The sequence below is a fragment of the Lotus japonicus genome, chromosome 4, assembly GCF_012489685.1.
Source record: "Lotus japonicus ecotype B-129 chromosome 4, LjGifu_v1.2".
In the NCBI taxonomy this organism is placed as follows: Eukaryota; Viridiplantae; Streptophyta; class Magnoliopsida; order Fabales; family Fabaceae; genus Lotus; species Lotus japonicus.
In genome coordinates this window covers 51,574,007-51,601,925 of record NC_080044.1, presented here as the reverse complement: position 1 = coordinate 51,601,925, position 27,919 = coordinate 51,574,007, and the positions used below count along the sequence as shown (strand labels likewise).

Genomic DNA, 27,919 nt, shown 5'->3' with positions numbered 1-27,919 from the left:
TTTCTTGTTCGGGATTGGGGATAGTATCGGAAGGAAATTTACCTTGAGGCCTTTCGGCAATTTTCTTGGCTAGCTGGCCAAGTTGGTTCTCCAAGTTCTTGATAGCCGCCTCTTGGTTCTTATGGTTGTTGTTCATGCGGTTGATGCAACTCTCCAATAGCTTCTCTAAACTCCTCTTGCAATTCACCTTTCCAACAACTTGTGTTTGGACAAGAGGTCCATGATTTGAGGATGGAACTATGCTTCCTTGAGCTATAGCTTTGGCTTCATTGCTCTCAGCATTGACAGTACACAAGTTACTAACATGAGGTCCACCACAAGACTTGCACTCCACACAAGTCATTCTTGCACCAATAGCCTTGGTCTCCTTAATATGCATTCGAATCTCTGCCACTTGTTCCGTGAGTTGCTTGTTGGAGGCCAAGAGCTTGTCATAAGCTTCCACTTCAAACTTACTCCTTCGGGTTTGGCTATCATTTTCAGAGTTCATGGCTCTCGCTGCCATCTTTTCTATTAAGTCATACCCCGCTTGTGGGGGAAGAGCATCGAACTCCCCATTTGAAGCCGCATCTAGGCCAAACCTCCAAGAGTATTGTAGACCATCATAAAATGTTGCAACCAATTCAGCTTGGGTGAGATTGTGTTGAGGACATTTCCTCAAGAGCTTCTTGAAGCGCTCCCAAGCTTCATAGAGATTCTCTTCAGCGGTTTGCACAAAATTCATGATGTCTTTTTTCAATTTCCTCAAAAGGGCTCTTGGGAAGAACCTTGTTGTGAATTTTTCTGCGAAGTCTTCCCAAGTAGTGAAGCTCCCTTGAGGTTGAGAATTCAGCCATTCCTCCGTTGCATCCTTCAAAGAAAATGGAAACAAGCTCAACCGAATTGCATCCGTCGGAACATTGTTCACACGGTAAGTGTTGCAATTCCGGATGAACCTCACCATGTGAGCATGTGGATCTTCCAAAGTACCTCCACCATATTGGTTTTGGCTCACCAAGTTGATGAATGCCGGTCTCAACTTAAAGTTTCCCACTCCCTCGGGAAAGACAATGCTCCCGGGATAGTCATAACTCATGGTAGCCGAAGTGAGTTCCCGAAGAGACCGGTTGGCATCCTCTACTGAAGGTATGAAAAACGGTAGAAAGGGGGGGGGTTTGAATAACGTTTTCAGAACAAAACTTCCACCTTAAAGATTTTGACAAATCTTTCGAGAACTTAAGTGCTAAAGATAAGAGATAGAAAAGCACACAAGTATTTTATCCTGGTTCACTTGATAAATCACTCAAGCTACTCCAGTCCACCCGTTAAGGTGATTTCTTCCTTCTTAGAATGAAGGCAATCCACTAATCAGGTAAGAGTTACAACTGCACTTGAAACCTACAAGTGACTAACAATTACACTGACTTAGCTCACACTAAGATTCACTCTCTTAGTCTTCTCTAGGATCCGATCAACCTTGATCTCCTAAAGGAACTAAACAAACTGTTTATCAAAGAATTGTTTACAAGAGATTTGCTTCTAAAAAGCTAATTGTAAACTCAATGAATTTCAGATGAAAGAAAGCTTAGAATATTTTGAATATGTCTTGCGCGTGTGTATTTCTTTTTTTTCTAGCCACTTCTTTCAATCTTCAGCCTCTATATATACTCCAAGGATTAGGGTTGAGCGTTGCATGGGAAATGCTACCGTTGGAGGGCAGTTCTGGAAAATCCAGCTTCTGCTGTGGCTGAGAACGTTAGGTAGGTCGTCAGGAAGGTACACTTGCTTTTGTACTTGGATAGCGACTTGACCTTTTAACCTAGGAGACTTCTGATCAGGGGAATACTTCATATTGGAACTTGTGAAGCCGGTTGATCAGAGTCAGAGGGAAAGCACAGATCCTCTGACCATTGTATCTTCTGATTCTGAACTCAGAGGGAAGAACATGGCCTTCAGAGTTTCTTGCTTCTGGACTTCAGAGTTTCCACTATTCAGCTTCTGGATCTTCAGAGTCTTCTACACCATCAGAACATCTGAACCTTCAGTGTTTCTTGGTTATCAGAACTTCTGGATCTTCAGAGCTTCTAGCGACTGAGTCCACATCAGAGTTTGTATAGCTTCAGAACTTCTGAAGCTTTTCCACTGTTCATACTGAACATGGTGAATGCGAAAGCGTTGCTTGGGTTACCCTTTATACACAGTGCTTCTGATTTGTGTGAGATTGAGTTGAGGTCAGAGCCTGTAAATAGCACACTCAGAAAAACACGTTAGAGTACCACAATTGTTCATATCAAAAGGTTAACTTGTAATCATCAAAACATAGAGTTGTACTACTAGATCAAAACTTGATCTTACAATCTCCCCCTTTTTGATGATGACAAAACTAAGATTTTTGATGAACAATTCTTAAACATTAAACTGAATTCACTCAGAGTTTAGAGATATAGAATAAGACTTATCCTGATGTGAATAGTTTATCTTGCTCATTCTGAATTCAAGTCACTGCTTGATTCTGAGCTTAGCTCCCCCTAAATCTAATACTTGATGAAAACGTTAGTAAAGTCTAGATTCTGAGCTAAAAAATATAAGAGTTCAGAGTGAAAAGCTTATGACATAGATGAAAAACGAATAATCATAGCGCATAAGTGATCAGAGTCAGGGACAAGGTATCAGAGTCTTGGGTATCAGAGTCAACTTAGAATCACTTCAGAAGAAGTGAAATGTATTCCTTGTATTTGCCCAGTGACACATCTATGGTCATGAAGGTGGAACTCTTAAAATCTCCAAAAGAAAAATAAGTCACACTAACACATCTTACAAATCAAAAACTGGGTTTACTCCCCCTTTTTGTCATAAGCAAAAAGCTTGGGGTGTGAGTAAATAGAAGGCTCAGTTACCAAGAACTTAACCTCGAGAAACTGTAAGAGCATTAACTTTCAGAGAGAAAGTGAAGCCTATAAAAAGCGTTGGAGAGAAAGGTAAGCTTCACACCTCGAATAATTTTCAGTAAGAAAAAAATGGCATCATACAACGTAGCACTAGAAGAGCTGAGGAAGAAGGCCTTTGAAGAGGACTTGTTCCTGAACATCAGGCATCCAGAAGGTGCAACTACCATCGCGGAGCTGACACGGACACTGCTGGAAGAGGACCTGCGTCCAGAGTTGGAGAGAGACCTGAAGGAATTTCTTGCCTTCGTGGAGGAGGTGCAAGAACTCAGCCGGCTTGAACTCAAGCTGCTGGAAGAGAAAGAGAGTTTGGAAGAGAAGCTCAAGACTTCAGAAGAGATTCTGGAGAGGGATGAGCTAAAGATCAGGCTCAGCAACATCCAGCATGTACTGGAGCGTCTGGAGAAGGATAGGTCAGAGCAGCGCCAGGAGTGCAGAAGAATGAGGAGAGATCCTCCATTCTAGATTATATGATGGAAAGAAATATGATGTAAACACAAAACAATTATGAATAAAACGAGTTTAGCAAACATATGTGACATAAGTATATAGTTATGCATATATAATCACAAACGAACAAAAGAGAATAAAAAGAAACAGAGTTTAACAAAGGAAAACAAAGGTAACGAAAAAGAAGAAAAAGAAGAGATCCTAAAACTAAGGTTTGTCAGTGCGTCGCAGAAGTTCCATCATCATGTGCTTCATCTCAATCAGCATGGATTCATGAGTGTCAAGACGTTGTTCCATGATGTCGAGTCTGGATGAGCTTGTCTGAGTAGAACTGGAAGGAACATTCTGAGCAGCTTGAGGATCTGGAATGGAAGCAGAAGCAGCAGGAGTAAACACAACTGGTGCAAGTGCTTGGCATCTAAGAGCTTCAGCCTCAGCTTCAAGTCGCTCTGCCTCAAGTCTTGCTTGTGCAGCTTGAGCTGCTGCTTGACGTGCAGCTTCTTCTGCTTGTTCTTTCTTTCTCTTGGCTTCTTCAATAGCTTCAAGAAGCTTATTTCTCTGTTCTAGTTCATGAAGAGCCACCCTTCTAGCAAACCTTTGCTTTGCAGCCTCAATGCTCTGACTGCCCTCTGCATGCAGGAGCTGCATCATAATCGGAACTTGAGCCACTAGCCAAGTGCTCAGATTGTTCCACTCATCAGCCACATTTTCAGCATTCTCACTGAGATCAGTCTGACCGTGCACATTGCGGAGCCTCAAGGAGGCTTCATGATAGAAGATATTGATGCACTCAGAGAGAGATGTGGGTTGAAGGTGAGTATAGGGAATTATGGAGAGGTTGGGTGCAGGAGAGGCTGGGTGATTGCTGCTATGAGCTTCAGAGGCACCTTGTGGAGAACCAATGTTAATCATGGGAGCATTGGGTTCAGAGGTTCCAAGGTGAGGGTCTGAAGTTTCAACCAGAGGGTGAGGTGATCTAACCGAGGATTGGTTAGACATTGATTGTTCGGGTTCAGGGTCTGGTTGAATGGGCTCTTGTTGGTCAGGGACAGGGTGAGCTTGTTGAACTAAGGGGTCTGCCTCTTGGATAGGATTGGCCAAGGTAGGTTCATCTGGGTCAACTAGACGTTCAGGTCTAGGGCCAGGATATCTCCTAGGGCTTGGACAGGTAAGGTAATACTCTTCCAAGGCAGACACCTTCTCTTTTCTAACCTCCATGAATTTTCTAATTGATTCAGAGTTATTGGAGGGAGAAGAATCAACAACATTGATTGGGAAGGATACAGGTGTAAAGGCTGTTGAAGAGTCTGTATCCGTGGTTCTGGCAGCAGGACGTGCTGATGCTCTGGGAGCAGAGTGATCAGACGTTCTGGGTTGTGGTTCTGTTTGGTTGGGCTCTGATTGGTCATGGATGATGGGTTCAGAAGATAATGGGTCGTACGGAATGGTAAGGAGAGAGGTTGGATCTTCTGACCTAGAGGTTGGGTTCTGAAGCAAATTCCAGAGAGGTGCTTCGGTAGGAGAAGGTTGAAAGAAGGAGGATCGTGGGGAATGTGGTGGAGAGGTGGTTTGTGCGGCTGGTTGGAATTCAGGAATAGGAGTGAGGGGATTTGAGGAGTGTTGAAGCAAGGCAGAAATAGGTAGTGCATCAAATAAATTCAAATCATCATCAGAAGCAAGTGCAGGCTTACTTGAATGTGCTGATGATCGAGTCACTCTGGCAGGAGGTTCAGTCCTTCTGACCACTGCAGCAGCTGGTTCCACCCGAGTAGGCTTCACCACGATTCTGACCTTCTTCTGCTTCTTCTTTGGAGGACCATCCTCACTATCACTATCATCACCATCATCAGGCTTTCTCTTTGTCTTCTTGACCAGAGGGACATCAGAGTCTTCAGAGGATTCTTCCAGAACCATCTTCCTTTGAGCTTTCTTCTTGGGAGGAGAAGGAAACTCTGGAGCTGGCGGCAGTCTGCTGAAGAAATCATCAAGATCAATTTCGAATCCTTGAGCCCTGAGGTCTTCAACATAGCATCTGATGGCTTCAGGATTGTCTGCTTGAGTCCACAGTGGGTAGTCATTCAGAGGCATCCTTCTTCCTCTGATCTCAAAAGATGTGTCTTCATGAGCAGGAGCAATCTTCTTCTGGACCAAACCCATCTTCTTCAGAGAGTTGGCAGTGAAGACATCGCTGACAATTGTGCTCAAGTCCTCTGTGCAACCAGCATTGATGCAGTTGAGCAGGATCTTGTGCCAGATCCTGAGGTTGGGGTGAAGGTCCATCACCTTGTAACTTGTCTTGCCCGGTTTGAAAGTGGTGTACAGGGCCTGGTTGGTTTTGTCTTTGGTGCTGGGTTTCAGCTTCGACTCAGTGAATGGGAATCGAAACCCATAAGCAGTGTCTGCACCTAGCAGATTCACGAATGACTTCTCCGTGATGATGATCTTCCTGCCAAGAATATGAGATACCACTTGAGTATCATCGCAGTCGGCGTGCTTCCAGAATTCCTTGACCAACTTCTCATACACCGGTCCTCGAAGTCGGTTGAAGTAGTTTCCCCAACCTTGAGCTTGGACTTCAGGACGAAGATCAAACCCGTTTGCAGCCAGGTTGTCGAGGTCGAATCTCCATTCTGCCAGGACTTGGAGTTCCTCAGGAGCAAATACGCAGTGAACGGCACAGCCCCGTTCTGCAATTGGAACAATCTGCTCTTGAACTTGAACTTGTTCTTGTGCCGGGTTCTCAGAGCCCCTTTGACCCGTTGCCAAACCAACTTCCATGTGAGGGAACTGAGGTGCATCTGCAGTAGATCTTCTGGTTTGTCTCACCATTTTGAAGAGGTTGAAGGTTTGAGGTAGAAGATGAAGTTTGAAGGATGAAGAGAGATCGAGAGAGAAATCAAGAAAGAGGCGGTTTTGAAAAGCAGAGAGTGCGAGAGTGAAAATCGGAAGTGAACGAGAACGTGTGTGTATAGTGGGTTTTATCAAATAACCGTTGTTGATTCAAAAAGCACTTTAAGATCAACGGTTGAAAATTAAAGATAGATAGTAACAGTAAAATACACAATCACACACAGGAGATAAGCATATCTACACGCAATCATAACAGACTGTCACACGGGCACAAGGAATTATGCATCAGAATTTCTGACACACGTGTTGTTGTCTCAGCTTCAGAGTCAGTACCAGTGGGCACACACACTCTGATTGAGTTACCTTCTGGACTAGACATCTTCTGATCAAGAAGTATCATAGTCAGAGGTTCTGATCCATCTTCACTCTGGACAAAAGTCCATGTTTAGATTTTTTAGAATAAAATTAAATCAATCCTCTGCTAAGGGCTTTGTAAAGATATCTGCCCATTGATGGTCAGTATCAACAAACTTCAGAAGAAGTACGCCCTTCTGTACATAATCTCTAATAAAGTGATACTTTACCTCAATGTGCTTTGCCCTTGAATGCAAGATAGGATTCTTACTCAATGAGATTGCAGCAGTGTTATCACAATAGATTGGGATATTGCTCTCAAGGATCTGATAATCCTCCAGCTGATGTTTCATCCAGAGCATCTGAGTGCTGCATATTGCTGCTGAGATATATTCTGCCTCTGCAGTTGATAGTGCAATGGTTGATTGCCTCTTGCTTGCCCATGAGACTAGATTGCTTCCCAGAAATTGACAATTTCCAGAAGTACTTTTTCTCTCTGTTCTATCTCCATCATAATCAGCATCACAATAACCTGAAAGCTTATACTCTGATGTTTTCTTATACATCAAGCCAAGGTTAGTGGTGCCTTTCAGATACCTTAGGATCCTCTTAACAGCAGTTAAGTGGGTTTCCCTTGGATCTGATTGGAAACGAGCACATAAGTGAACACTAAATAATATGTCTGGCCTAGATGCAGTTAAGTATAGAAGTGAACCTATCATTCCACGATAGAGCTTCTGACATACTTTACCACTTTTATCTTCTTTCTCCAAAATGCATGTAGGATGCATTGGAGTCTTGGCCACTGTAGATTCCAGCATATTGAACTTCTTCAGAAGTTCTTTAGTGTACTTGCTCTGATGGATATATGTTCCTTCTGGTGTTTGATCAACTTGTATTCCCAGAAAGTACTTTAATTCTCCCATCATACTCATCTCAAATTCAGCCTGCATCATCTCAGAAAATTCTTTGCATAGAGATTGATTAGCAGAACCAAATATAATATCATCAACATAAATTTGCACAATTAAGATATCATCTTTATAAGTCTTGCAAAAAAGAGTTGTATCTACTTTACCCCTTACAAACTCATTCTCCAGAAGGAATGAGCTAAGTCTCTCATACCATGCTCTGGGAGCTTGCTTCAGACCGTAGAGTGATTTCTTCAATTTGAACACATGGTCTGGTTTCTTTTCATCTTCAAAACCTGGGGGTTGATGAACATAGACTTCCTCTGAGATATAACCATTTAGGAAGGCACTCTTTACGTCCATCTGATGTAGAACTATGTTGTGATTTACTGAGAAGGAGATCAACAGTCTAATTGCCTCCAGTCTTGCTACCGGAGCAAATGTTTCAGTGTAGTCTATTCCTTCCTGCTGGCTGTAGCCTTGAGCAACTAGCCTTGCCTTGTTTCTGACTACTTCTCCTTTCTCATTTAGCTTGTTTCTGAATACCCATTTCGTTCCAATAACATGAACATTCTCAGTCTTCTTCACTAAGCTCCAAACATCGTTCTTGGAAAATTGATTCAATTCTTCTTCCATGGCCAGAATCCAATCCTTGTCCTAAAGAGCTTCATCTATGGACTTGGGTTCAATTAAGGACACCAATCCTTTCAGACTCAGCAAGGTCTCTTCAGAGGGTCTGAAGGCAAATCTGGTTCTGACTGGTTCATCTTTGTTGCCCAGAATCAATTCCTTAGGGTGAGCTGCAGTGATTCTGCTCTTCTTCAGAGTTTGTGAGTTAGAGGGACCAGCTTCTTCCTCTGGTTCATCTTCCTCTGGCTCAACTTCCTCTGGAGCTTTGCCTTTGTCAGAAACATTAATGCTTAAATCTGCAAACTTTTCAACTAGCTTTGACTGGTCAGAGTCAAGCTTATCATCAAATCTAACATGAATAGATTCTTCAATAGTCTTAGCATCAGTATTATAAAATCTAAAACCTTTAGATCTATCAGAATAACCAAGTAATAGACACTTAGAAGACTTAGCATCAAATTTATGCAATCTATCCTTAGTATTGAGAACATAACAAACACAGCCAAAAGGATGAAAATAAGAAATGTTGGGTTTTATGTTCTTCCACAATTCATAAGGAGTCTTATTCAGAATTGGTCTCACAGAGATTCTGTTCTGAATGTAACATGCTGTATTTACTGCCTCTGCCCAAAAGTGCTTAGCCATGCCAGTTTCTTGGAGCATGGTTCTAGCCATCTCCTGAAGAGTTCTGTTCTTCCTCTCAACAACACCATTTTGTTGAGGAGTTCTGGGACAAGAGAAATCATGTGCAATTCCATAGGAATCAAACAGACTCTCAAACTTGTCATTCTCAAACTCTCCACCATGGTCACTTCTGACACGCACAATCCTACAAGCCTTCTCGTTTTGCACTTGAGCAATGAAGGTAGAGAACACAGCATGAGACTCATCCTTGCGGGTTAGAAACTTTACCCATGTCCAGCGGCTATAGTCATCAACGATAACCATCCCATATCTCTTGCCACCTATAGACTCAGTTTTCACTGGTCCAAACAGGTCGATATGCAGAAGTTCTAACGGCCTTGAGGTTGAGACAACATTCTTTGCCTTGAAAGGGACTTTTGTGAATTTTCCTTTCTGACATGCTTCACAAAGAGCGTCTGAAGCGAACTTCAGATTGGGTAAGCCCCTGACAAGATTTAGCTTCCTCAGCTGAGAAATCTTTCTCATACTGGCATGCCCTAACCGTCTATGCCATACCCACTGCTCTTCATCAACAGACAGAAGGCACTTCACATTCTGAGCCTCCAACTCAGATAATCTGATCTTATAAATGTTGTTCTTCCTCTTGCTGTTAAACAGAACAGAGCCATCGATCTGACTTACAGCCCGGCAGGACTTTTGATTGAATATAACATCATAACCCTTGTCAGCTAATTGACTTATAGACAATAAGTTATGTGTTAAGCCGTCTACCAATAAAACATTATCAATGCATGGACTACTATCTACACAAATAGTACCAGTACCAACAATTTTACCCTTTTCATTTCCTCCGAAGCCAACTTCGCCTCCAGGCTTAAGTTTCAGCTCTCGGAACATACGCTTTTCTCCCGTCATGTGACGCGAGCATCCACTGTCCAGATACCATGATTGGTGTTTCAGTGGAGCTATCAAGGATATCTGCAACATAGATAATCTTGTCCTTAGGTACCCACTTTCTGGGTCCTCTTTTGTTAGTTACCCCAGAGGTTCTGATCACCTTGGGTGTCTCAACATAATATTTTAAAGGAATATTTGCATGATATTTAGTCATAGAGAAAGATCCCTTTTTAAGAGGGTTTTTAGCAATTTTAGCAGGTACAGGATCAGGCAATATGGTACCAGAGGGAACAAAGCATTCATACAAGGATTTAGCTTTAGACACAGAAGGCTCATTTCTAATTGGTTTAGAATAGCCAATGCCATGCATTCCATTTCTGCTTACGCCATAGATCATTGAAGCCATTAAGCTTCTATCCACGCTTTTAGCTAGGAATCTTTGAAAAGACTTTTCATACTTAGATTCATTTCTACAATCAGAGGCATCACAGGCAACAATTTCTTCTAACTTAGCAATCTGGTTCTTAAGCACAGAGTTAGAATTTACCAAAGCATGATTTTCATTTTTCAAATCAGAAATAATTTTCTCATGTTCAGAAGGAGTCTTGGAGACAGCAGATAAGTTCTTTTTCAACTTTTTATGCTTAGACAATAAAGAGTTATACTTATCCATGATATCAGACAAAGCATGTTTCAGTTCAGAGGTAGAGAAAGAAGCAAATACCTCATTTTCATCGTCTGAGTTAGGATCTCCTTCTGATTTTGAGTCAGAGTCAACAGCTTCCTTTGACTCTGCTTCCTTGTCTTTGACAATTGCCATGAGTCCTTGGACTTCACCATCAGAGTCAACATCCTCTGACTCTGATTCATCAAATGTCACCATCAGACTCTTCTTCGTCTTGAAGTGCTTCTTTGGCTTCTTGTCTTTCTTCAACTTTGGACAATCACTTTTGTAGTGCCCAGATTCTTTGCACTCAAAACATGTGACTTCCTTGATTGAAGACTTCTTCTGGCCTGAGGACTCATACTTTCCTTTTGCCTTTCCAGAGCCTTTGAACTTGCTCTGCCTGTGCTTCAAGATGCGGTTGAGTCTCTTGGAGATCAGAGTCAGCTCATCTTCATCAGAATCTTCTGATGCTTCTTCAGATTCTTCTTCTTCAGCTTGAAGAGCCTTTGACTTCTCAACCTTAGCCTTTTCAGATTTGGATTTCAAGGCTATGGACTTTTTCCTCAGATCTTGCATCTCTGAGCGTTTCAGCTCATGGCATTTCAAAATGCTGATGAGTTCTTCTAAACTCATATTCTCAACGTCTCTCGTGAGCTCTATTGAAGTCACCAAAGGCATCCAACTTTCAGGAAGACACCTGATGACCCTTATGACATGATCTTTTGTTGTGTAGCTCTTGTTGAGAGGTCGTATGCCAGCTACAAGCAATTGAAATCTGGAGAACATTTCTTCAATGGACTCATTTGGCTCCATGATGAAGGATTCATACTTTTGGATCAAAGACAATGCCTTTGATTCTTTGACTTTCTTGTTTCCTTCATGAGACATCTTCAGAGATTCAAAAATGCCTTTAGCAAACTCACGATCTGTAATCTTCTGGTACTCCTCATAGGAAATAGCACTTAGAAGAATTGCTCTTGCTTTGTGATGTTGTGAGTACAGCTTCTTTTGATCTGCAGTCATCTCTGACCTTGGGATCTTCTTGCCATCTGCATCAACTGGACGCTCATAGCCATCCACAATAATATCCCAGAGATCTGCATCGAAACCCAGAAAGAAACTTTCCAGTCTATCTTTCCAATATTCGAACCTTTGACCATCGAACATAGGAGGCTTTGCGTTGTAACCATCTCTTTGAGTTTCACTGGTGGTGGCAGCCATTGTTTTTCACACCGGCCCGGATCACTGAACACTGTTAGGTGTGGTAATCAGAACTTGCGCTCTGATACCAATTGAAGGTATGAAAAACGGTAGAAAGGGGGGGTTTGAATAACGTTTTCAGAACAAAACTTCCACCTTAAAGATTTTGACAAATCTTTCGAGAACTTAAGTGCTAAAGATAAGAGATAGAAAAGCACACAAGGATTTTATCCTGGTTCACTTGATAAATCACTCAAGCTACTCCAGTCCACCCGTTAAGGTGATTTCTTCCTTCTTAGAATGAAGGCAATCCACTAATCAGGTAAGAGTTACAACTGCACTTGAAACCTACAAGTGACTAACAATTACACTGACTTAGCTCACACTAAGATTCACTCTCTTAGTCTTCTCTAGGATCCGATCAACCTTGATCTCCTAAAGGAACTAAACAAACTGTTTATCAAAGAATTGTTTACAAGAGATTTGCTTCTAAAAAGCTAATTGTAAACTCAATGAATTTCAGATGAAAGAAAGCTTAGAATATTTTGAAAATGTCTTGCGCGTGTGTATTTCTTTTTTTTCTAGCCACTTCTTTCAATCTTCAGCCTCTATATATACTCCAAGGATTAGGGTTGAGCGTTGCATGGGAAATGCTACCGTTGGAGGGCAGTTCTGGAAAATCCAGCTTCTGCTGTGGCTGAGAACGTTAGGTAGGTCGTCAGGAAGGTACTCTTGCTTTTGTACTTGGATAGCGACTTGACCTTTTAACCTAGGAGACTTCTGATCAGGGGAATACTTCATATTGGAACTTGTGAAGCCGGTTGATCAGAGTCAGAGGGAAAGCACAGATCCTCTGACCATTGTATCTTCTGATTCTGAACTCAGAGGGAAGAACATGGCCTTCAGAGTTTCTTGCTTCTGGACTTCAGAGTTTCCACTATTCAGCTTCTGGATCTTCAGAGTCTTCTACACCATCAGAACATCTGAACCTTCAGTGTTTCTTGGTTATCAGAACTTCTGGATCTTCAGAGCTTCTAGCGACTGAGTCCACATCAGAGTTTGTATAGCTTCAGAACTTCTGAAGCTTTTCCACTGTTCATACTGAACATGGTGAATGCGAAAGCGTTGCTTGGGTTACCCTTTATACACAGTGCTTCTGATTTGTGTGAGATTGAGTTGAGGTCAGAGCCTGTAAATAGCACACTCAGAAAAACACGTTAGAGTACCACAATTGTTCATATCAAAAGGTTAACTTGTAATCATCAAAACATAGAGTTGTACTACTAGATCAAAACTTGATCTTACATCAACTTCTTGTTCACGTAATCGAAGGGTGATCCCTGAAGGTATGAAAAACGGTAGAAAGGGGGGGTTTGAATAACGTTTTCAGTACAAAACTTCCACCTTAAAGATTTTGACAAATCTTTCGAGAACTTAAGTGCTAAAGATAAGAGATAGAGAAGCACACAAGGATTTTATCCTGGTTCACTTGATAAATCACTCAAGCTACTCCAGTCCACCCGTTAAGGTGATTTCTTCCTTCTTAGAATGAAGGCAATCCACTAATCAGGTAAGAGTTACAACTGCACTTGAAACCTACAAGTGACTAACAATTACACTGACTTAGCTCACACTAAGATTCACTCTCTTAGTCTTCTCTAGGATCCGATCAACCTTGATCTCCTAAAGGAACTAAACAAACTGTTTATCAAAGGATTGTTTACAAGAGATTTGCTTCTAAAAAGCTAATAGTAAACTCAATGAATTTCAGATGAAAGAAAGCTTAGAATATTTTGAATATATCTTGTGCATATATCTTGCTTCTAGCCGCTTCTTTCAATCTTCAGCCTCTATATATACTCCAAGGATTAGGGTTGAGCAATGCATGGAAAATGCTACCGTTGGAGGGCAGTTCTGGAAAATCCAGCTTCTGCTGTGGCTGAGAACGTTAGGTAGGTCGTCAGGAAGGTACACTTGCTTTTGTACTTGGATAGCGACTTGACATTTTAACCTAGGAGACTTCTGATCAGGGGAATACTTCATATTGGAACTTGTGAAGCCGGTTGATCAGAGTCAGAGGGAAAGCACAGATCCTCTGACCATTGTATCTTCTGATTCTGAACTCAGAGGGAAGAACATGGCCTTCAGAGTTTCTTGCTTCTGGACATCAGAGTTTCCACTATTCAGCTTCTGGATCTTCAGAGTCTTCTACACCATCAGAACATCTGAACCTTCAGTGTTTCTAGGTTATCAGAACTTCTGGATCTTCAAAGCTTCTAGCGACTGAGTCCACATCAGAGTTTGTATAGCTTCAGAACTTCTGAAGCTTTTCCACTGTTCATACTGAACATGGTGAATGCGAAAGCGCTGCTTGGGTTACTCTTTATACACAGTGCTTCTGATTTGTGTGAGATTGAGTTGAGGTCAGAACCTACAAATAGCACACTCAGAAAAACACGTTAGAGTACCACAATTGTTCATATCAAAAGGTTAACTTGTAATCATCAAAACATAGAGTTGTACTACTAGATCAAAACTTGATCTTACAATCCCCTCTTGGATTCTTGCCTCGATATGGGCTTGCATCTCCTCCTCCGTCATATGGCCACCCATGATGGTGTCTCTCTCGAGAGCAACCTGAAAGTGTGACACTCAAACAGAGAAAGATTAGTAGCACCAATTCTAGACAAAGATAAAAACAAAAAATAAAACCACAAACTAAAAACTTAAACCAAAAACCACAAACAATTCCCCGGAAACGGCGCCAAAAACTTGTTGGTCAATCTGCAAGGGTACGGAATTCACCCGGTTTTAAATTATCGAACCACAGGGAATTGGTGTGGCAATTCAGTTTAAGCCTCGAGTTCACGGTAGTAAAGCGAGTAAAATTCAGTTTTAATAATTGGTTGTTTCTCGAGTTTGTAAAAAGACAAGTAGCCAAGTAATAAAGCAATTGAAAAACAGAGATGAGATTGCCTTGGGTTCTTGTTCAACTAATTCAGTTTTAGCAAACCTTCCTATTCAATTAATCCGGAGTATCTCCTTGATGTTCTAGCCTAGTTAGTTATCTTTCGATGCCTCGCAAAGAAAACCCTTCCTAATCAAAAGATAGGTTCAATTCCTTGATAACCTAAACATTTGCTAGAAGCACTAAGCATACAAATCAGGCCAACAAACCCCAACCCTTCCTCTATTCCTAGTAGCAAGTATAGAAGGAGTAATCTCACAACAAGTCCCAATTCTATAACAAACTATCGTTATGATTATAGAAAAGTAAGAAGCTAGCATGCATTCAAGCTTGAAAGATAAAGCATAGAAGTGAGATTCAAGGGTTTACTCAGAACATCATGAATAGAAAAGGATTGATAGCTAAAACATTCAAAGTCTTACAAAGAACCCAAAGCAAAAGGGGTTTTAGCCAAGCATGGCTATAGAATCCATACAAGAAAAGAAGGATAAAACCTGGAACATGAACTTGGAGAATGCTTCTCCTCAAGCTCCAGAGCCTAACCCTACTTCTCACTTATTTAGGGATGTATAGAAATGACAAAAGTTACAAAAGAAATGGCAAAAAGCCTATTTATAGGCAAACAGGCCGAGTCTGGGCGCTCAGGCGCCAATTAAGCACGCCTGAGCGCCAATTCCAAGCTGAAAACATGCTCTCTGGAAGTAATTGGTGCTCAGGCGCTCAATCAGGAGCGCTCAGGCGCCAATTCCTTTCTAGCATCTTGTAAACATCGATCCAATTGGCGCTCAGGCGCTCAACACGAGCGCCTGAGCGCTCTCTACATGCTAGGAAGCCTCTTGACCTTCTTCTTAACTTCCCTTTAAGCCTCCCTTCAATTTTCCAAGCCTTTTGACCTTCTTTCTTCATCAGTTTTCAGACCTAGCTGCTTGGGAACAAAGCAAGGAAAATATCTAGGATTTCCAAGAGTTTATTAGCACAAAAGACCCTCAATTCAAGTAGAAAAGATATGCAAGTCTTAAACTTACTTAAAATGCATGAAAGGTCCCTATAAAACTATGAAATTACCAAAACAAAGTAGAAACACAAATAAAGATAAAAATGCATGAGAATGCATGAAACACTACATGAGACTCAACAAAAAGACTCAAAACAAACTAAGAAATGACCCTAAAAACACTACTAAACTAGGGTCATCAAGGGCTAAATGTGTTGTGTTCTCACCTGCTGTGATCAATCAAGCACTTGGCAGAAGTGCTATTGAGTTTGTTGATGAGGAAGTGTCCATGGATGATGTGGCCAAGGAACTTACTGCTGGTTATGTGAAGAAGTGGCCCAACAAGAAGTTGCTGTCTACTGGAAATCTCAGTGTGAAGTATGCTATCCTTAACAGGATTGGTGCTGTGAATTGGGTTCCTACTCAGCATACCTCTGGTGTTTCTGCAACGCTTGCCAAATTGATCTATAGGATTGGCAAGTCTATCGCTTTTGATTTTGGAACTATTGTGTTTGAGCAGACATTGAAGCATGCTGATACTTGTGCTGTGAAGCTACCTGTTTCATTTCCATCACTTCTTACTGAGATCATTCTCAAGCAACATCCTCAGATTCTTAGGGCTGATGAAGTGGCTATGTCTCGTGGAGTTCCAATCACTTTGGATCAACGTTTGTTTATGGAGCCAAATGTCCTAGACATTGCCTTACCAACCAGCAGAACATCTGCTCCTCCTGTGACTGAATCTGGCACTAAGGCCATAATTGCTGAATTACTGGAAGTCTCCAAGGCTTTGCAGGAGACAATTAGGGTGAGCACTGCCAGGAAGCTCAAGGTTGATGCTTTGCTACTCAAGCTACAGGAAGAAGAACGCCAAGGTGGTGAGCAAAGTGCTACTTCTACAGCTGCTCAGGATGTGAGCAATGAAGAGGAGGAAGGATCTGATGAGAGTGAAGAGAAGAGTGTAGAAGGATCAGGAGAGGAGTCTAGTTCTGAAGCCTAGATTGTTATGAATTTTTTGTTAATCTCTTTTGTTGTTGGCAGTATTTGTGCACCCTTTGCAAATTTGTGCTAAAAAGGGGTAGTAGTTTGAGATTGAAGATTCTATCTGCTATGTGGTCTGTAAGATTCTGTGTTACTACTGTGAAGTTGCTTCTGTGAAGACTATGTGTGTCTTGCTAATGTTTATCTTTGGTCTATTCAATTTGAAGACGTGTTCAAGACATTCGCTATGTTTGTTCCAAGTTGCATCTTCTGCTATGTGGTTAGTTGTTTGTGCAAGTTACTTCTGATAGTGCTTTCTGGTTTGTTGAAGTTCAAGCTGATAAACTGTGAAGTCATCATCTGCTAAGGGTTGATAGTTCTTCTGTGTGTGCATTTTTGCTGCTAAGTATGAGGTTCAACTATGCTAAGTTGTTGGTATGGATGCATCATGTGAGGGGGAGCAATGGTTAAGGGGGAGAATTGATTCTCTAGTTTTTATCCTCTCTGATTGTGAGTTGTTTTAGACAAAATTTGACAAAGGGGGAGATTGTTGGAACATGTTGCCATGCATTTTGTCAAAACAACCGATTGTCGAAGCAGTTGTCGTGGCATCTGATTCCGTGAAGCTAGGGCATCAGTCCTCAGCTTGTGTTTCTGTTGTGGGCCCTCTGAAGATTTATTGAAGATATGTTTTTGAATTACTTGAGGAGCAAGTAGCTATTCCATAAGGGTTTTAAATTGTTGGGTTGTTATTTGTTGAAACAATCTTTGTTAAAAGATTGATTTCTATCTTTACTTGTGCAATAAGAAACCAAATCTATCAAGATTGCGTTTTGAATTGCTGTTGCTGGAATCTGTTTCTTCAGCCCATGCTAACCCTAAAGCCCATGCTACCGCTTCTGAAGTCTATAAAAGGATGAAGACCTAAAACATGAAGACTATCGAAGCTGATAGAGAGAGATCAAGTGTTTTAGGATTTGTTATTGTGCTTTGTCCTTTGTTAGTTGTGAATCCTCTTTGCTCACTGATTCTATAAAGCAAAGAAGGGTTCTGTGTTTTTTGATTACATTCAAACTCTGATTGTTCATTGTGTTCACCAATCACTGTGGCAGTGATTGAGAGAAAGTGAGAGGGGCTCTCATACTTAGGTTTAGATTCTAAGTAGAAATACACTGGGTAGATTAGGAAGTGAACTATGAACTGAGTTATTCATGAGTGTTTGTAATTCCTGAATCTTGAGATAGTGGATTTCCTTTCTTTGGGTGCAAACCCTCCAGACGTAGGTGAAAGTTTTTCACTGAACTGGGTTAACAATTACTGTGTGTTATTGTTTCAGTTGTTAAGTTCTGTTTTACTGTTAAGCGGTTGTCAAACCTCTTGTCCCAGCATCGTGCAGGACATTCGTATCAGAGGGAACCTGAATTACACATCACATTTTACTTGCAAGCGATTAAGTTCTCATTTCTCTTTGTTCAAGGCTCTAATAAGTCATCCTAGAGTCTTAGCACTTATATCATCGAATAGGGAAACATAAACGACAGAAAAAAAACACAGCACCAAAAGGAATTACAGCTAGGTGAGCGACCCTTTGGCAATATCCAAGTTAGGCAACATATAAGCTATACCAAAACACATAGCCGTATTCTCATGCATACCAATACTTAAATCATGGAAAACTCATCAATCAAGCTATCACATAAACTTGTGCATGAATCGAAAGAAAGAAAACTCGCCGACAACCACAAAAGTGGCTCGGCCGAACCCTAAATGGCTCAAGGGTTTTCAAAACTCTTCGTTTCTTCCATTCCAACTTCACAAGCCAATGTCCAGCCAACATTATCAAGCATATTCTCACAAAAATTTCAGAACTGAACATACATCATCTTTCATGCTAAATCATGTGAAAATGTAGTCAAAATCTAGTGAAAAATCATGGAATTCATACCTATGACATGGGATCATTTGATAAGCATTGACATATTGATCATATCATTATACAAGCATCACAAATTTGGTAAAAATTCCAGTAGCAAGCAGCAATAATGAATAGCACCAAAAAACTAAAGAAAAATCCACCAAAACCCTTGTTTTGGGTGTAGCCGAGAGCACCATATGCTCTAGGCTTCTCTCTTTTTTTTGAAAACGTTTTGGCCATTCTCTAGGCCAACATACAGCAGCAAACGCATCATGTTAATCATCAACATAATCATCCTTAAGTATATGATACATCACAGAATTTGTTCTAGGCAAAATCATGGTAAAATTGTCAAGTTTGGCATCAATAGCAAGTGATCATGGCATCAACTTTTGATCATGTTTAAGGCAGCACATATCAAGTTCTTAAAGTAAAAGATCAGCCCCCTAACCCACATACATCATCATCATCACGAAATTCAGACCATAACCATGTAAATCATACAAACCTTCATCATTTTTATCTTAGACTCTACCCACTAGATCCACCCTTACCTTAGTTTTTGGGAATGAAAGGATGAAAGAATGGTGATGGAATAGATGAATGGAGAAGTCCTCTACTTGCTGCACCTTCAGCCTTGACTTGATCTTCTCCTTTCTCTCTTGATCTCTCTTGCTTTCACTCCTTCTACTTCTTCTTTCTCTCCTCTAGCCGCTGTAAGATCAAGTTTTGATCTAGTAGTACAACTCTATGTTTTGATGATTACAAGTTAACCTTTTGATATGAACAATTGTGGTACTCTAACGTGTTTTTCTGGTGTGCTATTTACAGGCTCTGACCTCTATTCAATCTCACACTAATCAGAAGCACTGTGCTTAAAGAGTGTCCCAAGCAACGCTTTCGCATTCACCATGTTCAGTATGAACAGTGGAAAAGCTTCAGAAGTTCAGAAGTTATACAAACTCTGATGTGGACTCAGTCACTAGAAGTTCTGAAGATCCAGAAAGTCTGATAACCAAGAAACACTGAAGGTTCAGATGTTCTGATGGTGTAGAAGACTCTGAAGATCCAGAAGCTGAATAGTGGAAACTCTGATGTCCAGAAGCAAGATACTCTGAAGACCATGTACTTCCCTCTGAGTTCAGAATCAGAAGATACAACGATCAGAGGATCTGTGCTTTCCCTCTGACTCTGATCAACTGGCTTCACAAGTCCCAATATGAAGCATTCCCCTGATCAGAAGTCTCCTAGGTTTAAAGGTCAAGTCACTATCCAAGTACAAAAGCAACTGTACCTTCATGACGACCTACCTAACAGTCTCAGACACAGCAGAAGCTGGATTTTCCAGAACTGCTCTCCAACTGTAGCATTTCCCATGCAACGTTCAACCCTAATCCTTGGAGTATAAAAAGAGGCTGAAGACTGAAAGAAGCGGCTAGAAGCATTCACATACGCGCAAGACAAATTCAAATTCTTCTAAGCTTTCTTTCATCTGAAATTCATTGTGTTTACTATAAGCTTTTTAGAAGCACTTTCTTTGTAAACAAGAACTTCATATACAGTTGTATAGTTTTCCTTTAGGAGATCAAGGTTGATCGGATCCTAGAGAAGACTAAGAGAGTGAATCTTAGTGTGAGCTAAGTCAGTGTAATTGTTAGTCACTTGTAGGTTTCAAGTGCAGTTGTAACTCTTACCTGATTAGTGGATTGCCTTCATTCTAAGAAGGAAGAAATCACCTTAACGGGTGGACTGGATTAGCTTGAGTGATTTATCAAGTGAACCAGGATAAAATCCTTGTGTGCTTTTCTATCTCTTATCTTTAGCACTTAAGTTCTCGAAAGATTTGTCAAAATCTTTAACGTGGAAGCTTTATCTTGAAAACGTTATTCAAACCCCCCCCCCCCTTTCTACCGTTTTTCACACCTTCAGCCGCCGCCCTCTCTCACTCTCTTACTCTTTCTTTCTTTCTTTTTTTCTTCTGAATGTGTGTGGAAAATGATGGTATGAGATTTTGATTCTACTCAGCCTCTTTTAGGTCTCTCAAAAGCTGCATAAATCTTCCCCTTTTACCCCTATACCCGCGGCCAAGACAAGGATATGCAAGGGCATCCACAAATTTCACGAATTTGAATGGAGACAATGCATTTATGGCTCTTCATTCTCCTTTATTTCCTTGAATAAAAACTGATCAGCCATGATTATGAGCAATAATCCCTCAATATTCCCCTTAACTCTTGCATTCCTAGTCAAAACAAGTCTCCTCTCCTCTCCTCTTCACATACTCGCGTATGGCCCTCAAGCAACCCAAAATCACTTACCTTGGAGTCCTTGACCTTATAAATAATTATTTCCTAACCCCCGAGTATTATCACTTCAATATAAATAATACTATACACTCCAATGCATCAAGGAAAAATTCACAATTCACAAGCAAGACACATTTTATCATTTATTCTAAAATAAATAATTTCATTCATCAAAGTAGGGTCTTACACCTTCCGTACGCGCCGCCGTCACCTTGACCACGGCCAGCACGGCAGCACCGCCGTCACCTTGACCACCGAGCTCAGATTCTTCCCACCAACAGCGACGTTCCAGAATGTTTGATTATCTATTCATTGTAGTTTCTAATCTGGGTTTGGTTCATTTTTGCTGATTATTTGATGATTGCTTTTCTGGATTTGCTGCAAGTTTTCTCTCACTACACCCATTCCTCTTCTCTTATCTGTTGATGATTTGATGATTGCTTTTCTGGGTTTGCTGCAATTGATGGTGTAGATCTTTAAACATGTTTTTCTTCATTTGTCTGTGAATGAATCCATTGATTCAGTACTTGTTTTGCTAGTTTGATTCTGTTAATATCTTCTTGTTCCATTTATATAAAAGCTAACCTCTTCAGCTAATGGGAAGTTAATCTGCTGATTTATCTATGTAATACTAATCATTTGTGATGCTCTAATTATTGGCTCAAAAATCAGTTTAACTTTTCAGCAGGGAGGACTTCAACAACCACAAAGACTACATCAATCAACTCAAGAACAGTCTCTGGAAAATCAAATTTTCAGCAGGGAGGACTTCAGCAACCACAAAAGACTACATCAATCAACTCTTCATGAATCTCTCGTCAAAGATTTAACAGATGCTCAATCATTCTGGCTAATGGCCACCTTCTATCTTAAACTCTTTTAAACAGTTTCAGTTGTTTACCTATCTGTTTAATTATTGCACCTCTGGTGCAACTCACATTACTGCACTGTTTAATATGTTTCTATATGCTATGCAAATCTCAATTATTTATTGCAGGACCTAACATGATAGCTTAGGCTATGATACCGCTTTTGGTCAAATTATTGCACGTTTTTTTTAATAATGTCAAAGGGGGAGAAACGTATAGAGAAAATATCATTAAATTTTTAGAACTTAAAACTTAAAACCCTTATTTTCTGAAAAAGTTTTATTCAAACAGGGTTGTTTTACTTAGGGGGAGTAACTCTTAGAAATAGTCCTATTGTGAAATGGAAGCTAAGCAGAACTTAAATATTTTCTTTTTGCAAACGATATTGAACTCAGGGGAGTCTATGCTTTATTTACTTAACCGTTCTCAACTACCCTCTATCCTTTTAATTAAAAATCGTCATTATAAAAAAGGGGGAGATTGTTAAGTTCAAATGCATCATAACGTTTCTAAAATCTTATTTTGATCATAAATTGTTTTATAAAAGCACTTCTATTGTCAACTAAGCTTCTTAAACTATTTGAATTTCAGCAAGAAATTCAATTTGCTCAATATGCTTCAACGTTCAATCATCAAAAAGAGAAAAAGCTTCATAACTTACAAGACTGTTTGGCAAGCAAACTAACTCAAGTCAAGACACATTTGTTCTGACCGTCCAATGCAAACTCATCAGTCAGAAAAATTGAAGACAAATTTTGAGCGCCAAAGACAAAGTAAGATTGCAACCAATTGACTTACATTCAAATCAAATCACGTGAAGACTATGTTGCTTTTTCTAAAGGCACGCTGACCAACAAGGGAAAATGACAAGTTGTAAAACATCAAATTTCCCAATTGTCTCATGTCTGAAAAGTAGCCCAAGTCTATTGCCACCTACTAGCTGACAAACATCACCTTTTCGGCTAAATGATAGACTTGATTCTGAACATGTATTCATTGAAGCTACCAACCGAAGCCATTTGAATCAACAGATGGATCTCATCTCTCAACGGCTAGAACAACAGTTAGATCATGACTCGCAACGACTACAACACTAGAAAGCGAGTATTTAAGGCATTCATGAAGAATTAAGACTAAGAGAATCAACACTGAAAGCATAAGAACTCAAAGCATTCATTTCAATATTCTTCAAAGCATTCAAAGCAGAAAATTCCGTCAGTGTCAAATCCAAGCCACTTCTTCTGCAAAGTGAAAGAGAGAATCTCGTACCTTAAAAGAGTCAAATCTGTTTATTCCTTTCTCTCTTAAATCCAGAACTCTTGAGTGAACCAAAGTCAAATATGAACCCAAACACTTAGAGTTCCAGTGCTATAAATTCTCTACCTATACTCTTGTACGAAGAGAAACCTTGTAGGGGGAAATAATCTTGAATAGATTGTGGGAGAAGTCCTGAAAAATACTTGTAGGAGGAGTCTTGTAGAATACTTGGAGGAGTCCATGATAATACTTGTGGGAGAAGTCCGTGATAATACTTGTTGGAGAAGTCCTTGAGAATATATATACTTGTATCGGAGAAGTCCTTGAAGCTTGCTAGTGAAAATCTTGGTGGTGGCCAAATACTGGACGTAGCCCAATCGTTTAGGGTGAACCAGTATAAATCTTTGTGTGTTGATCGTCTGCTTTACTTTGCTTATATTTCCGCTGCACTAAACGGTTTACGAAAAGTTTCACTAAACGTTTTCGAGAACTAATATTCTTTTCAAAAATCTAAGTTTTAAAAATCAATTTTCAAGTACACAATTCAACCCCCCCCCCCTTTCTTGTGTTATTTACTTGCATCTCACCTTTTTTATCTCCATGATGGAGTAACAGTCATCCCCATCAATGTTGTGCCGAAATATCCGCTTAAATCTCCTATGAGATTGATGGTGTCGACGCTGACAATGCCGACATGGGAGATGCCAATAAATTTGACGACGCAATATGTGTTGATTTGAAGAACTATCATGTGAGGAGTTGAGCTCTCAAGCTTTTGTGAAGTGGATCATGTTGAAGAGCAAGATTTTAAGAAAGGGCGGTGATCTTGTAGAGTGGAAAAGTAGTCCAGATTCGAAGGAGTTCATCTCTGTAAGGAACAAAGGTTGATGTGACTTAGGAGATGCAAAGAGGCTAAGAGGAAATTAAGGCACGAGATAATCTAATGTTTCCTTTTGAGTATGGACTTATAGCCCAAGTACAACATAATACTATTATTACCTTCTCTACTTATTATATTTATTTTTAAACTGACTACCCGCTGACTCGTTAACAATCAGGCATGTCCGTTTCAAATATGAAACCAATTTTTTCAAAACTCGAACCGATCCAATCCATGTTTATAAGGTCGGTTGGGGTCCAAAGATCATCTTAACTCGACCAAGTCCAACACGTGCACACCCCTACTTGATTCTCTTTAAATAAAGTTTCAAGTTCGAAACTTATTATGGAGAAAACCTTGAACCCCAGAGTTGATATTCTTACCTCCAAACACACACTTTCACGAATGAGTTCAATTTAGTACAGTAGTTAGGAGTATCAAGTCGTTATGATGCACTATCATAGGTGTGAAAGGCAAGTATGAATAAAGATGAAATTCTGGCAAGTATAACTCAGATGTTCTACCAGATGTCTAAGACATCTTGTATAACAATATGAACAACTCAACAAATAATGCAACAAGATAACAACGGAACAACAAGTAAAAGACACAGGAAATTGTTAACCCAGTTCGGTGCAATATCACCTACGTCTGGAGGGTTTTCACCCAAGAGAGATAATCCACTATTATAGAGAAATTGTACATAAAAGGTCTCACAAGAACTGCCCCAGTTCAACTACCTTTTCTACCTATCTCTACCCGTGGAATATTACTTAGGTCTCCCCCTAAATATGAGAACCTCCTCTCACTCTCTCTCACAATCACTGCCACAGTGATTGAACTCAAGTATGAGTTACAAAGACAGATCTCAAGATCACACAGAAAGACACTCACCCTTAGCTCACAACTCTTGCATAAAGCTGCTAAGAGTACAAGTAGTATGAACTCGATGAAAACCCAAATACAATGATATGTTCTCTACAGCGAGACTAGGTCTTGAGCCTTCATATATAGTCTTTCAGGCCTTGTCTTCATTGGGCTTGAAAGAGCACACGGTCCATACACAAATCAGGAAGTTGTTAATTGAAAACAACCGAGTAACAAATCTGCTTCAGATCCTCGTAAATAAGCAGATTCCAACTTCCATAAATAGCTCCAAATCAAACCCCCTTGAACTGGGTTTGATTACACATGTAATATCCCTTGACGGCGCACAGAAGCTTCCAGCAAAACCTAACATGAAAAAAAAGCTTCACAGATACTTAGGAACAGGTGTCATAGGCAAGTTGTTACAACATCGGGTCCGACAAGTTGGCACACACATACTTAGCTAAAATGCAGACAACCAAACAAAGGAACAACAATCTCCCCCTTAGTCAAATTTTAGCTAATATACTACACTACCATAAAGACTCTTCAGAAACACTTGTAGCTTGAAATACCAGAGAAGAGTAACTCAAACCATACCAAGGTAGCTTAAAACATTCTTCAACAACAAAGTTATTATAAGCAGCTATGAATACCCAGATTCAGTATCAAAGACTAGAAACAAACAGAGTACAACACACAACAGAAGATCACATCACATCACATCAGCATCATTAAGAACTACTGCTACAATTACTGCATACAGCCATTACTCCCCCTTACTAGCACAATTTGGCAAAGGCTCAAAGAAGAAAAGTCATTCTATTATAGAAAAGTCATTCTATTGTTGAGAGATCCAAGAGCAGTATTCAGAAGCTTATTACAGACCAGGAGAAAATGTAGTAGGTATAGAGCCACACAAGGCTGTAGCAAATACATCCAAAAAAAAAAAATTAACTAAAGAGAGGTGCTACGAGGGCTAGAACTGTGGATCCAGTTACATCTTCCTTCTCTTCTATAGTAGACTCCTCATTTTCCCTGTCAGACTCATCATCATCCTCTCCAGCAGTTTCATACTGAGCCTCTTCTTCCTCAACATCAGTATTGTCATCCTCAACATTCTCAGTAGACTCTTCAATATTACTTTCCTCAGCAGCAGCAGCAGGAACCTGTGTCATGGCTTTGATGAGCTTGTCCACATTCCGCTTCCTAATCTTGCAAGCCTGACTAGTGGCATCCAAGGATTTGGAGACAACCCTCAATTCAGCCAAAATATCATCTTTGCTTGCACCAACTGCCTGAGTACCACTGGTACTGGCAGAACCCTTTGCTGCAGATAGCACAATGTCTGGAACACGTGTCCCAGCAAACAAGTGATAATCTAACTTGAAAGGCATAGGTCTCTTACCTTGTGGTTCATCAGCCCTCACAACATGAGGATGTTGTTTGACAATTAGTTCAGACAATAGGCATGGAAATAGAATTGGCAGTCTCACAACATAAGAGCCTGCATGCTTCAGAGTCTGATCAAAAACCAGTTTGCCAAAATCAAACTCACCACCAATGCCAATCAGATAGAGCATTCTTGCAAGGGGAGGAGTTACACCAGATAGGTGATTGGTGGCCATCCAATTTTCACACCCAATCTTGAAAAGAACTGCATACTAGGTAGTTAACTTCCTAGAGGGAAGCAATCCTTTCTTTGGCCACTTCTTGACCATCTTGCAAGTAAGGGTCTTAGAAACCCTATTTAAATAAGGTTCTTCACCAGTTCCAGCAACCGGACTTCTTCCCAAAAACTCATTAACAACTTCAGGAGAGAAATTAACACACTTTCCTCTGACATAGACCTTCCTGAACTCAGGGCTACACTTTCCAGAATTTCATCTTCAGTAGGGATATTCACAATGAATTCCCTAACCAATTGAGAGAAACATCTGCCAATGTCCTTGACTGTCTTCATCAAACCTGCATGAACCAACAGTTCCATGATCTCTTTGAGTTCCAAGGCATCTGCATGAAGCTCCCTTTTTATGGCTAACCTTTTCTGAACAACAAACTTCCAACTTTGTGCATAACTGGCAAAGTGGAAGGATACATTGTCAATTGGTGCCTCAGGAACATTCAAAGGAATTCTCTTTCCCTTGATCCTTTTCTTGGCCGTAGTGGTGATGTCAGGAACATCTGGCTCGACATTTGGCTCAGAGTCAGTTTCAGCAACATGTTTCCTCTTCCTTCTAGTGGATGCAGCAATCTTCTCATCTTTCTTGTCCTTCTTTGTCTTCTTCTCAGGAACTGAGACCTGAGACCTGAGATGCTTTTGGATTCTTGGGAGTCTGAGGACCAGGAACCTTTTTCTTCTTTTCTTTAAAACCTGCAACATTCTTGCTTGTAGAAACTGTGGCCTTCTGACTAGCAGAGGTAGTGACTTTCTTGTGCACTTCTTGATCATCAGAGTCTTCTTCTTCAGAGGCAACATACACTTGTTTCTTACCCTTCTTGGACAAGGGTTCAGGGGTCTTCTCATGGGGAATTTCAACAGAGGGAGTCTTCTTACTTGAAGATTCTTGACTAGAACCATCAGTATCATCTTCCTTCTCAGCATCAGGTTCACTAGGGTTTGCCTCAGAGTTCGGTTCGGAATCACGATCATCCTGTGATTAAACATTTGGCATGACATCCTGTGCAGTGGCAACATCTGCAAGAGTCTCTAAGACATTGTGGATAACTTGATCTGCTTCAGCATCGACGACATCGCTTTCTTGATTATCATCAACCGGTGGATCAGGAATGGAATCTTCTGAGATGTCCTGAACACTTGAAGCTTTCCCTGTGCTTCGCTTGATAACATGCTTGATCCTCATACTCCTTGTCCTCTTAGCTGGTCCAGACGATTCTGGAGAAACAATTTTTGCAGAAGAACGAGTAACCCTAGAGGGAGTAGAAGATGCAGTCTTCAAACCAAGAAATTCGACTCCATGTGAGTTCTTGATAGGTTTGGGACCGGCAGCGATCTTCTTTCCTGAATCTTGAGTCATGATTGAGAGCAACTTGACACACTTACAAAATTAACCGTTAGAGTGCAGAAAATACAAAGAGAGAGAATAAATCAAGTTTGTGGAACCAAGACAAATCAGTTATGTGTCTTCCTCAACTGCAGCAAGGGCGGTTAAATAGAGAAAATTATAGTCGTTGCCCTTGACATGTGTCAATAACTGCTATAAGTCAGTTATTACACAAATCCCCAATTTTCCTCTTAACTCCTAAAACTTAGCCGCATCCAGCGCTTTTGTGAAAATATCCGCTAACTGCATATTTGTTTCCACATGCTCAAGAGTGATAATCTTTTCTTCC

General features: G+C 40.5%; 1 protein-coding gene and 1 non-coding gene across 2 annotated transcripts; one reads left to right on the top strand and one right to left on the bottom strand.

Moving 5' to 3' along the window:
- The first annotated feature begins 635 nt into the window (after positions 1–635).
- Positions 636–742, top strand: LOC130716444 (small nucleolar RNA R71). Its single transcript, XR_009012056.1, has one exon. It is a non-coding gene; the product is annotated as a small nucleolar RNA R71 (small nucleolar RNA).
- A 25,573-nt stretch (positions 743–26,315) lies between these two features.
- LOC130712917 (uncharacterized) lies at positions 26,316–27,603 on the bottom strand. Its single transcript, XM_057562731.1, has 3 exons — positions 27,295–27,603; positions 26,917–27,219; positions 26,316–26,867 (listed from the first exon to the last, which is right to left on the bottom strand). Exons 1-3 carry the CDS (start codon positions 27,601–27,603, stop codon positions 26,316–26,318), a joined length of 1,164 nt encoding a protein of 387 aa, XP_057418714.1.
- Positions 27,604–27,919: the final 316 nt, after the last annotated feature.

Bases quoted from the DNA above. Each gene is read 5' to 3' on its own strand.
- LOC130712917 (XM_057562731.1), bottom strand. From the start codon at position 27,603: ATGACTCAAGATTCAGGAAAGAAGATCGCTGCCGGTCCCAAACCTATC. The intron at 27,220-27,294 runs GTTATCCACAAT...GTTTAATCACAG, and splicing joins TCGATGCTGAAGCAGATCAA to GATGATCGTGATTCCGAACC. The intron at 26,868-26,916 runs GTTCCTGGTCCT...CTCAGGTCTCAG, and splicing joins TTAAAGAAAAGAAGAAAAAG to GTCTCAGTTCCTGAGAAGAA.